Raw genomic sequence first — 12306 nt, forward strand, 5'->3', positions numbered from 1 at the left:
CGAGCAGTGAAGCAGGCGCCAACTGTTTCCCCAGAGTTACAGGCGGCCGCCAGGGATAGCCAGTCGCGGGCTGTCATACTGCAGCCACGGGGCTGAGTTTTGCATGAGCGGAGCCTTGCTCTCTCCACAATGGCGAAATTGCCCAAATGAGCGGCAGGTGAGAGTGAGGTGAGAGCGAGGTGAGAGGCTGATCAGTCCACCCGTCGCCAGTTTTCTGAGACAGCGTGGATCCTCCGCACAAAAATAACCACAGTCATTCACAAGCAGCTTTATCTACATACTGAGTATATTTGACTATTCGACTTGCTGCATCTACACTTACCTATCGAAAGTACTCCGTACTCTGTTCAGCAGACCATGTTCAACGTCTCAAGAACTCCGGAAATTTAATTAACGCGGGGTCTAGAGGCTCAAGCAGCGTGGAAAGTGGACCCCGGTAAAGGAGGTGGCGTTCTGAATTTGCTTGTGAGTCTCGGTATAAGTAGTCTGGACATGTCCACGCCATCAGAAGCTGACCGAAGCCGCGTTTCTGCGACTGCCAACACCTCACACAAACCAACGCTGCTGGACTTCCGAGGAAATTGTCGCGTCTTTGGGCTGAGTTCACATTTTCGCAGACGTGAGCTCAGTGTGAGGTTCAAGTGAATTTGAAGTTCCATGTCGATCGGGTTTCAAGCTTTGCTATTTCTGGCCCAAGTTCCACCAGCGTCGGTTAAAGCAGGTTTGCCGGATCCAAGAGCCCGTTGACTGTGTGAACCAGGGCAGGAGCGCCTGCCAACCTAATTAATTTATCTTCAAAGCGAGATGCAGCCCTTCGAGAGCCGCTCAAGTGCAAAAGCCGGGCCCCGACCGTCAAACCAGAGTCTCCTGAGCACACGCGGCCTTGTATGGGTATTCATCACAAGCAGCACGCTTCCATATCTACATTCCCCCTATTTGTCTACATGTACAGCTATGTTTCCATTTCCCAGGCACATCAACAGTCCAAACACAAAGTATCATTCGCAAGGATACCAGCATTTTCTGGGTAGCCTTGCCTTGACACGATGACCTTCTCTGGTATCAAATCCGCTGTTTGTTCTCGGCTTGGAATCGAACACACGTAGTCCGAACCCGTCATGTTCCTTGCGCCGGTCTGCCTGTCAAACGCCGTGCATCTGCTCGATAATGTCGGTCTCAACAATTGGGCCATTGTATCTACCCCGAAGGTATCCGAAATAGCTCGCTATGCCGAGAATCATCGTTCCTCCCCACAGCAGGCACGACCAATTCATAGTCTCCACTGTCAACCCGGTCCGGACGGATGGGAAGAAGCTGAAGACCATGACGATGGCAATCCACAGCAGGCCGAAGACATTGCAAAAGATGCCCAGTCCGCGCCCCAGTGTCCAGGGGCCGTAATGGATCGACGTGGGATGGAAGATCTTCTTGTGCAGCAATAGAACCATCGGGAGCGTATACGAGCCTAGATAGCCGCTGATGACCAAGGAGGCAACGGCGTTGAAGGCTGCGGATGATCCGATGTTGATGAGGCCTAGCAGCATGGTGATGAGAACCGAGAGGGCTACCGAGTACAGAGGAAGCTTGGTTCGCGGCTCGACCTGGGAGATGAATCGAGAGCCCGGCAGTCCGTTGTCGCGGGCGAAGGCCCATGTCATTCTGGACGCTGCTGCCAACACGGCGATGGTGGCGAAGATCATCAGCGACAGAACCACAGCAGTCATGGCCGTGGCCCCGCCGTTGGTCTGGACAGCCTGCTTGAATATCTCGATGAAGGGGAATCCGGTGGGAGTGCTAAGCGCATTGTCGATGTTGCCGATACAGAAGAGAATGGCTATCAGCATTGAGAAACCCATGATTCCATTGAGACCAATTGAGGCGACCAACGCTTGAGGTACCACTGTCGAGGCATTCTTGATCTCCTCGCTCATGTGTATAGCACCGTCGGCTCCGATAAAAGCGAAGACTGTCGTGATCAGTCCCACGAAGAAGGACGTGCCCTCGTCGTATCCCCCGTTGGCAAGGTATTTCACAAAGACGTCGTATGAATCGCCGTGGGGCGCCAAGTATACCAGGGTGATCAAGACACCGAAAAAGCCGACAATGTGGACAATAAGCACCGCGCCTTCGACCTTCGGGAGCTGCTTAGCGAGGTACGTGTTGAACAGCATGGCCAGGGTGATGACTGCATAAAGGAGGAGGGTCCCGTGCCACCTCTTGAAGTCGTAGCTGGGATAGTTGAGGACAAGGAGACCCTGAATAATGGTCCCTCCGAGATATGCAGCTGAAGCCAAACAAGCCTGCCACGAGAGAACCGACTGCCAGCCGGTGATGAAAGAGAGGAAGTTGCGGCAAGATTTTGGCGCGAACAAGAATGTCCAGTGGTATTGACCTCCGGCTGTAGGTGCCCTGTCAACGTCAGTCGGAAGGACATGGCTATCCTTCTCTTGCTGAACTCACATCGACACCATCTCCGCAAGCGAAGCGACGACCGTGAAGTAGCCGAGCCAGCAGAACAAGTACCCATACACAAGTCCCGCTGGTCCTCCGTCGGTCAACCCATATACGAACACGGTCAAGAGACCTTCCCAGGTGATCATCAGGGTACAAGAAAAGCCGAGCATGCTCATGAAGCCGAAGTTACGCTGGTAGAGGTCAGTCGCACCCATTCACTGTGTCGATCGTGATGTAAAGTGCGCATACCCTCAACTCCTGGCGCTTTCCCAGCCTGGCCATCTCCTCTTCGTCTCGATCGACGGATTTCGCGCCATGCTGATCTGACGAGGATCGTGAGTGGTGCATCTCTGAAGCAATCTTGGACCCGCTCTTCATCGCGTATGTTTCCACCATCTTGAAAGCCGTTCGACAGTAGGTGGAAATGGTTGAAGGGTGTTCAAGGGACAATCCAGCTCAATGTGCTTCACAAGACATCAAAGGAGTGGATGTGTTGAAGGAGCGAACAACGAAGCACCTGGCTCTTGTCCACGGAAGCACACTGCGGCGGTACTCTTGCGCCGGAACCGACTGGCCGTGAAAAAGAGAAAGGGAGTCTACGCACTCGGCAGCGTTGTGGGTGTATCCAAGGTCGAGTACCGCGTGTCTTGAAGGCGGGCTGCAAGCCCTACCTAGAAAATAGTTCCCATGGAATAGAGGTCAATCCATCCGTGAAGCCAAGAATCTGCCCGTCTGGGGAGTTCCCACCTTCCATGCGACTTAGTCGGCCCCTTGACTTCCCGTCCAAGAGGGATCTCGCGGCGCTCGTGTCGCAGAAGTCCAACCTGTGGGGTGGATGTGCACCAACTGGTGCGACGACCCTCGGGGGCACTCAACCAGGATTCAAGGCCTGCGAACTGAACGGGGCTAAGCCTCGGGCGTCTTTAGTTAGCTCGCACGCTAACAGCTAGGGCCGTTGATAACGCACGAGCACCACAGCGGGGCCGTTGGGGGGTTGTGGTTTATCGAAAAAGCTTGGGTCGTCTTTACCTTTCGAGTCTCCTGCAGCGACAGCGCAAGGATGACGGAGACCACGCTATCACCATGTTGGAGAATTGACCTTCGCCTGGGCTCGGAGCGTCTCGTGGACGTGCTCAGATTCCTTGCTTTCTTACAACCCAGTTGCCACCACTGCGGCCACATGCGACAGCAAGCACTGTCACAGTCTGTTGACACGGCAGCTGAAATGAACGTGGTAGGGAGGCTTTTCGTGGCGTCCTGTCACCGTTTCTGCTGCCATGATCAATGACAAGGGGTTTGCTGATCGTCGCCGCCTGGCATTGCTTTTTCCCTCTTCACGGGCTCCAATCGACACATGGTTCATGCTTCAATGGCTGTGTACGTCGGATATTAATCTTAGAAATGTACGGAATACAGTCTAGACGCGCTTATGGACGTTCAATAGGACGCAGTATTTCTGGCATCCGTCTCAGCGATTTATCAAGGTTGTGCTTTAGGGCAGAAACTCGCTCACGCGGCCTCGGGGAGTCTGAGGTAATGCTTGATCTACGTAGCTTGGGTCTACGATATCCCAGCCAGCTTCAGGCCTGATCACACAGCCAATTACCATGTGAACGATACGTGGCTGGCAGGTGGTGCGTTGGACGGATCTTGCTGGTGATTACATTCACGCTGATGCTCGTTTCAGCAAGTCTCAGACGCCTGGTATGGGAAAAGCATCGGGCTATCGTTTTCACGTCAGCATTCTGCTCTCATCCGTCCTGAGGGGACCTGCATTGCACCGCTTTGTGAAAGGCTGAAGCAGCGTTCCAATAGATACACAGGTTGGGACTGTCTCTGCCCTAACGCTCCGAGTGCTCCTTTCGATAACCGTTTGTAAAGCTGTGCATGTGTTTACCGGAGTGCAATCTCGAACCGAGAGCTCATGGATATGTGGCACACGAGTTTCCCCACGAGTGCAAGCTCTGGCTCTCAGTGCCTATCGGGAGTCCGGACAAGCTTGTTGCTTCTGTGGGGCTTTGCTCGAGCTTGGTTGTGATAAGCCCCTGGCGGCGCGTGCTAAAGTGCCCTGTAGGGGGTGGGGTGGCCCTATGTGACCGCATGGACCGGCGCCGCACGCTGATGCGCACGCTGATGCGCACCCTGGTCGTCACCGCAGTAGGAAGGTAGATTCGGTCATCGAAGGGCCCTGCTTGGGACTGTAGCAACTGTGTGGCAAGTCAGTTTTCCGTACCAAGCAGCATTGGGAAGTCATCTGACTATGATATACTGTGTACTCTGGCAGCTGTCGCGTTCGAGATCGCAGACATCTAGGATAATAATGGGACCCGTCAATGTGAGCACAAGCATTGTAAGACGCGTGATCGACCGGCGGGTGGTTCGCCGCCGACCAAACACCATGCTCGGTACCGGAGACGCTAAGGGAGTCGGACATGGTTGCCCTGGAAAGCCCACGATATGAGTTCGTGATAGGAGCCCCAGACCGCTTGAGTCATGAGTCTTTGACCGACCCCGACCTTTCGCACTCACTTCCACCTGACCCCTATGTTGCACCTTTTCTTAAGCGAGACCGCCATACCCTGCGCCTAAGCGGAAGCCTGCCTGTTTCTTCTCCCCGACACAGGGCCAGACGGCAGTGGAGATTCGACGGTCGACGGTCGCTTTACACTGATTGTGCATATGCACGTCCACACCTGATTTGTACTGGATTGATGGTGGTGTCCAGTCGAAAACGGGCATTGTCCAGTCCCCCATGCTTGAGGATGGAACGCCACGGCAAGGTGCAATCGCACCCTGGTCTTCCCTTTGTCTAAGAGCCTGGCATCTGCATTCGGCCATCACACTTCATGTCGCATTCCCGCTCATCTAGCGGTCCAACCGGATTCTCGGCCTGCATCTACTTCAGCAGAGTCGGTGGTGCTCACCTTCAAGCACCATACTTCTGCGCCATCGGAGCCACGCACGTCTCGCTGCCCACTGCCGACCTGTCGCCTGTCATTGACGGCATTCTGAACGCCAACTTTATCCATGTCTTAAGAACAAGCCGACTCACCCATCAGTTGCTCGGACAACGATCATGGCAGGAGCGGTGCATCTCCTGCTCGCGCGGGTCCCCGTCATATCGGCATCCCACAAAGGCCCTGTGGTGAATCTGATATCATGGATCGCGATGACGACCATGTGTTTGGCCGTGATTACGGTTCTGATCAGCAAGCTCGTTGTGCTGAGGCGACTGACGTGGAACGACTCGATCATATCCGCAGCCTTGGTAAGCTTCAGCTGGAGGCGATGAGTTGGCGATATCTCCATTGACTTTTGCTGTTCAAGATCTTCTCCATCGCCTTCACTCTCACTCTCAACCAGCAAGTCAGTGGCGGGCTCGGCTCGAAACTGTCAACCCTCTCCGACGAACAATATGACAAGTTTCAAAAGGCTGGATACGCCTGGAACATATTGTACATTGTGGCGCTGTGCTTGGGCAAGTCCTCGACCCTGTCACTGCTGCTTGCTCTGTCGCCGAACAAATCCTACCGCATCCCCATGCTGGCCGTGGGCGGACTTATCGTGGCCTGGGCCGTCGCTTCAGTCATCGCCAGCGCATTCCAATGCGCGCTGCCCCATCCCTACCAGATCACTACGAACACCTGCTTCAGCCAGGTCGGGTTCTGGGACGCGGTGGGTGTCGTCGACATTCTCACCGATCTCGCGCTCATGGTCCTCCCCATCTGGCTAGTCTACAACCTGCAACTCGCCGTGCAGAAGAAGATTGCGGTCTGTTTCGCCTTCTCGTTCCGCACCCTGGCCGTTGCGTGCGCGGTTTGGCGTATGAGCGAGATGCACCGATTCTTCGACCGCGACACGGACGTGACGTTCGAGAGCTGGCTACCAACCATTGCTACAATCTTGGAGGTCTTCTTCAGCGTCTTTTCGGCCTGTGTGCCCCACTTGCGACCCTTTATGGAATCCATCCAGGCCGGGTACCTTTCCGGAGTGATCCAGGAAGGCGACGGTCGCTTTGGGTACGGCAACGACAGCTACTTGATGGGGAAAATGGCGCAAAGCAAGGCCGTGTCGGCGATCCGAAGCCAAGCTCTCAAATCCGAAATTCGAGGCGAGAGTCTCGATCTGCCCAGGCAGGGCATCACGCTGGGCCAGATAAACGACTCGACGGACCGGCACGGCATCGGACGGGCGATAAGCAGCAACCGAGTCGTGGTCAACAAAGTATCTGCGGGCAAGCCCGAGAAGGACCTCAGCTCTGAGAGAAATCGCAGCGATAGTATCGGCTCAGACGGCGGGAGGAGCCACGGCAGCGATGGGAGCAAAGCTATGATCATCAAGACAACAAAGGAGTGGAGTATCAGCTATCAGGACGTGTAGGAGGCCTGCCATTTCTGTCTGACCTGTTTGACTTAAAGGCTCCTTCCGCTGCGGAGCAAGGTCGCACGTGTCTGGCTACGTGATACGTTAGGAGCGGATATGTACTATTCTACGAAGTTTGCCTGGACATGTGAGGGACTCACCGGCCTTCTTGAATATATGGGAGAGGGTCGAGAAAAAGGCGTACGGTATAGATTGTGGAGATACCACCTCGGCAGCTTCTTGCACAGCGTTGATGACTTTGGCAGAGGTATCGTGACAGATGGCTACGCCCACACACAACCCGCTGTCCTTGTCTCGTATTGCCGTCCACCTAAACGTTGGATCGCGGAAACTGTGCAGACTTCCCCCTCCAGTTTCCGTGTTGTAACCCGAACCCGGGCGGGAGATCAGCATTAGCACCCCTCGCACCGCAACCATAAGCGCCGTATGTCCATGGTACGTACCTACTCAGTATGTACGAGGTACGCACGCTGTACCCGGTATCTTTCACGCCTTCCTATCGCCACGCGCGGCACTCAGGAGGATGGGTCCCCGACCGGGTGCCGCGACGGGGCATATCATTCCCCCCTAGCTCCTCGTATTATGGCCCTATACGCGAGAAATGTGGAACATTTCTCGTATCAGCCAGACTAACAATCGCCCGCGTTCCATCACGAACCCCACGTGCCTGCATCCCTCCCGACTTGTGGCAGCTAGCCGCAGCATGCTTGTCTCAATCCCTTTGTCTGCCTACGAGGACTTCACCTAGGGATCCTTGTGCGCGTCCTCGTTCCTGAATTTCCATCTTGCGTCTGGTGTGGTGTTCCGGACCCAGACCTTGATAGATGTTCGCCCGTCGAGGCGACGTGGTCAACACGAACCCATGTCCATGGTCTGTCTGTCTGTCTGTCTGCACTTGACTTTCTTGTATGCGGAATCACGTACCGTGTAGGAATCTTGCAAGTAGCGCTTTGCGTTCCGGGATATTATTGTGCTACCACACAGTACTATATACCCAGTACTGTGTACGCGGCAGCTCTAGGATGCTGGCAAGAAGAGGCCCGGAATGGCGAGATAGCGGTGCGGTGATGAACCTACTGTGGATACGTACTCCTTACAACGTACAGAGAACTCAGGGGTTACAGTAACTCTTATCACTGCACGTGCGGTCCGTCATCCTAGTCACTTCCGTACTGTAGCTGCCATGGGTGTGGCGCTCATGCAGTTGAACCAAGCTCTCGCAAGAACCGGGTCAAGGCCCCTGGGCTCTCTTGATTACTGTATCTCGGGTATGCTAGCCGAGGTGTGCACCGGTGTGAGATTGTATGGACAATGAGCGATAAGCCCTACTGTGTCCTGCTCGAACCGACGAACTGTTGCGCCCACGCCAGGGATGCAGGAACACGGACATTAGATGTCCTTCGGGTATAGTGTCAGGGACGGGGGCGGTGAGGTTCGATCGCCCCTGGCGCCGCATGTGCTGCACTCCCCTACCTGGCACACTTCAATGATTGCCGCTGCCTGAATGAGATACGCAGGACTCTGTACAGAGCGCGGGGGAGTAATGCCCCGGTGTGACATGACTTGTGAAACTCTCCAGACCGGGATCGAAGAGATTCTTGCAAACACTATGGTGTCTCATGCCTCGAAGGGGGCAAACGACGGATGTATGATATCCCGTCGCCACAGAGTACACAGACAGTATTGGTGCTGTCACTATGAGAGCGCCATCGGTGCAGGTGAGAACTTTAGCTGCAGGGCTGACATGGCTTGAACTAGCAAGTTCTGGACACCAGGTAACTAGTGTGGACTGGACTTTTGCGTAGAATTTGGCGTTTCGTTCGAAACTTGGCTGAACATTATTGCTTGACTTAGCTGTTCTCACACACGGCAACCGGAGTGATCACCGGTCACAGAGTCCTTGATATCGGCCACATTGCAGAGTGACGGCGAAGCAGCCGTAGAGCTAGCAATGGAGCTTGCAAACTGTATTTCCGAGGTCAGATCAATGGGGATGCGGTCGAAGTCGACGTAGACTAAAGACATGTGTCTTGCGACCGACAATGTGTGTCTCTTTGCCCCGATTCGGCAGTGCCATGCTGTTCTTGTAGCGTCCTCTTGCATTGTCCGGAATGTGCTCGGTGGTGCGAGATTGTGAGGTGGAGAGGTCGGTCTTGAGCAAGGGCGTCAAATCCGCTCGGCAGAGAGAGAGCTAGACAGGAGGCATTGAGTACAGGCTGCCATGGCTAAATCGGCGACGAGCTTTCAGTCACCAGTGGGTGAAGGAAGGGTATGTGGCTGCTCAGAGCACTCTTCGCCGAGCTTGTCGACGTGACGGTCCGGGAGAGCATCCAGCCACAGCATCGACGCAGCTGGATCTGGCATATGTCAGTAAAAGGTGGAACTTGACGAGCGGCGCAACTCGACGGCGGCAGATGTCACGGCGACGAGCACCCCGTGTATAAAAGATACAGCTTCCTGCCGTGTTCACTCGCCGCTAGAGTCCTCAGCAGATGTCAAGGACAATTTGCGTGGGCAAGGATGGGTAACGCTTCGCCCTCACCTCACGCCAACGCCAGCGATGACCTCGACAGAACCTACTGTCTGCGCACAAGGCCACGACGTTCTCTTGCGAATAGTCTATCGCGGTCGGATCTCTTATCTACTGCTTTCTACCTACCTTCTTCTCCAGGAGCTTGCTACCAGGCAAGATTCCATGATGAAAAAGTGATGGAGCCAAAAAATACGCGGACAAGAGCCCCGAAGGACACTTGATGGCGACATCCACCGCGATGTGCAATGCAGGGACACCGCCATAGCAGGCTGGATGCTTGAGCTCAGTCGCTCCCACAAGGCTAGAAACATGTTAGCTTTGACGGAGCATTATGGGGCTGGGGAGAGTAGCGTACTAAGTATGAAGAAGGTCAAGAGAAGATCGAGGGCGAGCGAGGTGGAAATGCTGGAGCGCGCCAAGCAGTCACGTGGCAGTGTGCCCACAAACCACGAGCAAAGGCAGTAAAGACGCCAAGCATTACGAATGGCAGTTGCGGAAGAAATTCAATTTCCGCAGCGAAGACAACGACACAGTCCATACAGTCGTCCGCCCACAGTACGAGTATTGTGAGGTTATAAAAAATGCCGATCACTGTGCCTACTGTACAAACGTGTGACGGACGGCGCCGCTCAAGTTGCGATGGCTGCTGCTACTTTGGAAAACTCATTCCAACCTCGCTCTACGACGAATGGTTCGGAGGCATCCTGTGGGCCTTTTACTCGAACTATGCAGCCCACCGGGGTTCGCAAGGAACGTTCTTGACCACACGCCTGGCTTAACTCGCTTCAAAGAACTGAGGTGCAGGCCAAATCACACCCGGGCTGCGCGGAGGAGAACTCACCCATCTCTCACCTGGGGCCCCCTTTGAAGAGTTCACGGGTTCGGCTAGTCTCAGGTAGGTTCAATATTTCAACGCAGAGGAAGGCAAATCATTACAGCAACCGAAATGATCGAAGTCGACTTCCTTGCGGAAGTGGCCGACGCTATTCAACAGCAACACGGGTCCGACTTGAACGGTTACGCCATTCGCAGAGCGGACGAATTGTTCAAGCGGTGTGAGGCCCAAGCTGTTGCGGGCACAGATGCGTGCCATACATGGGTACTCCTTCCTTTGGCACACTAGGCTTTGTGGTTCTCTTCGGACTTTCCATAGCTAGACAGGACAACACAATACTCTGCACATGCTTCTCAACGCACCACAGTGGCTTGACATAAGCCGTTAGCACCCAGTACTCGACACGGTGAGCAGAGAAAAGGTGGGTTTCTACCGTAGCGGAGCAGCCAGTCGTGCTCTAGGCTGCGGATGTTGGACTGAGATGCTTCCAAGCCCAGCCTAGGTACCGCGAGGCAGTAAACAGCAGCTCGGCCAAGGTATCGTTTGGATACGGTTTCAGATGCATCGAGTAGGCGGATGGGTCCAGTACCAAGGTAGACGTAGGGAAGTTGGCTGGGCAATAAATAATTCGCACTCCGTTGAATCATGAACGTGGCTCGGACCCCGAATTTCGGAGGGCCCAGGCCGTCTGAAATATGCTACAGTATTCACCCAAGTTCTTGCTTGAAACCGCGAACACTCTACTCTAGCTGGATCCCGGTACCGCTTTAAGGATAAAACTTGATAGCGGAGCTCCTCTAGCTGTTACTCGCGGCATCCGAACTGAGGACAAGTTTCTTTGCAAATATAGCACTGCCTAAGGCTCGGTGACATGTCCCCCGCTGGTGTCTTTGAAAAATAGATAAAAGGATCAGGAAGTTTGTTTCCAGGTTCTCTAACGACTCTCATTCGTGTCTCTAGATTCCCAGTCCTAGACAGAAACACCTATTTCGTCTACTCATTCCCACTCCATAAAATGGCCGCCGCCATTGTGGGCCTCTTCGACGACATATTTCCGCCTCTATCTGTCGACCCCGCCCCTGCTGAGAGGTTGTCAATTATCCGTACGATATTCTCTGGATCCTCCAAAATTTGTGAGTCGGGTAACAATCTTTCCGTGGCAGTCTTCGCAGATACTCAACGTAAAGGCACACAGCAGGCACACACCGACGTACAATTGAGCGGCCCCAGATGCCGTAAATCACTCTCACTAGATGGGGACCGATTGTGCATCTAACGGAATTCAGATAATGTTGCCTCGTACCTTGAGCAACAGGTCAGCTCAGTCGCCATCTTCAACAGTCATGCTTGTCGTTTCTATGTGTATGTTTATCCCAGAGTAGCGTGACACGTGTCATATGCCACGGTGAGCTCACAAGCATCAGGGACTTTGATTGCAACCCCGACAGCGTCGTCTTGGACAATCAACAGACGGACATCCTGGACTTGAGCGCCGTTGGTTTCAATGACAAGATCTCCTCCTTCGTCTGTGTACCAGTCTAGACGGCGTGACGTCCGAGGACGGTTTCACACGCAGCCTCGCTGCGACCACAGGTCAAGAGTCGCCCGGCAAAGACGCTATTGCACTCATTACTTACCTGGTAGATCACGGGGAGTCAAGGAGAACCTACCCAGGTTACGTGAGAGGCACGTGACTCGCTCTTCTAGCCCTAGGGGGTCAAGTTCTTCATGTTACAGCGTCGGAGGACAAGGCGAATAGGGGATCAGGAATATGAATATGCTCATGATTGGCCTCGAGTGTTCAACGGTAACCCCGATAGGCTCAATGCGAAGATCTGAATCGAGGCCACAAAAGCTCGTGATCGAGGTGGCACCACCATCCTGCCTGCCACGGTACAATCAAGCCTACACAAGGCCTCGCCTTTGCTTGATAGTGCTTACTGGTAAGTGTCACCAATGGTAACACCACGCTACCCCGTTGGGTCGTGTCGATATCACATGATGCGAGTTGGCCCGGCGGATTGATCCACCGTGGAAAGCGAGGACGCCGCCGACATCATTGCCTTGGCGTGATGCATCTGTTAGTGGTGACGGCCGCCAC

At 54.3% G+C, this 12306-nt stretch overlaps 2 protein-coding genes across 2 annotated transcripts; one reads left to right on the top strand and one right to left on the bottom strand.

The window, feature by feature from the left end:
• Positions 1–1142: 1142 nt before the first annotated feature.
• G647_00633 (uncharacterized protein) lies at positions 1143–2850 on the bottom strand (the record flags this gene model as incomplete). Its single annotated transcript, XM_008724036.1, has 3 exons — positions 1143–2409; positions 2461–2645; positions 2704–2850. The coding sequence occupies 3 exons, from the start codon at positions 2848–2850 to the stop codon at positions 1143–1145; spliced, it is 1599 nt and encodes a 532-aa protein (XP_008722258.1).
• Positions 2851–5530: 2680 nt separating this feature from the next.
• On the top strand, positions 5531–6834 carry G647_00634 (uncharacterized protein; the record flags this gene model as incomplete). Its single annotated transcript, XM_008724037.1, has 2 exons — positions 5531–5722; positions 5782–6834. The coding sequence occupies 2 exons, from the start codon at positions 5531–5533 to the stop codon at positions 6832–6834; spliced, it is 1245 nt and encodes a 414-aa protein (XP_008722259.1).
• Between the last annotated feature and the right edge of the window lie 5472 nt (positions 6835–12306).

Source organism: Cladophialophora carrionii (assembly GCF_000365165.1).
Source record: "Cladophialophora carrionii CBS 160.54 unplaced genomic scaffold supercont1.1, whole genome shotgun sequence".
Taxonomy (NCBI): Eukaryota; Fungi; Ascomycota; class Eurotiomycetes; order Chaetothyriales; family Herpotrichiellaceae; genus Cladophialophora; species Cladophialophora carrionii.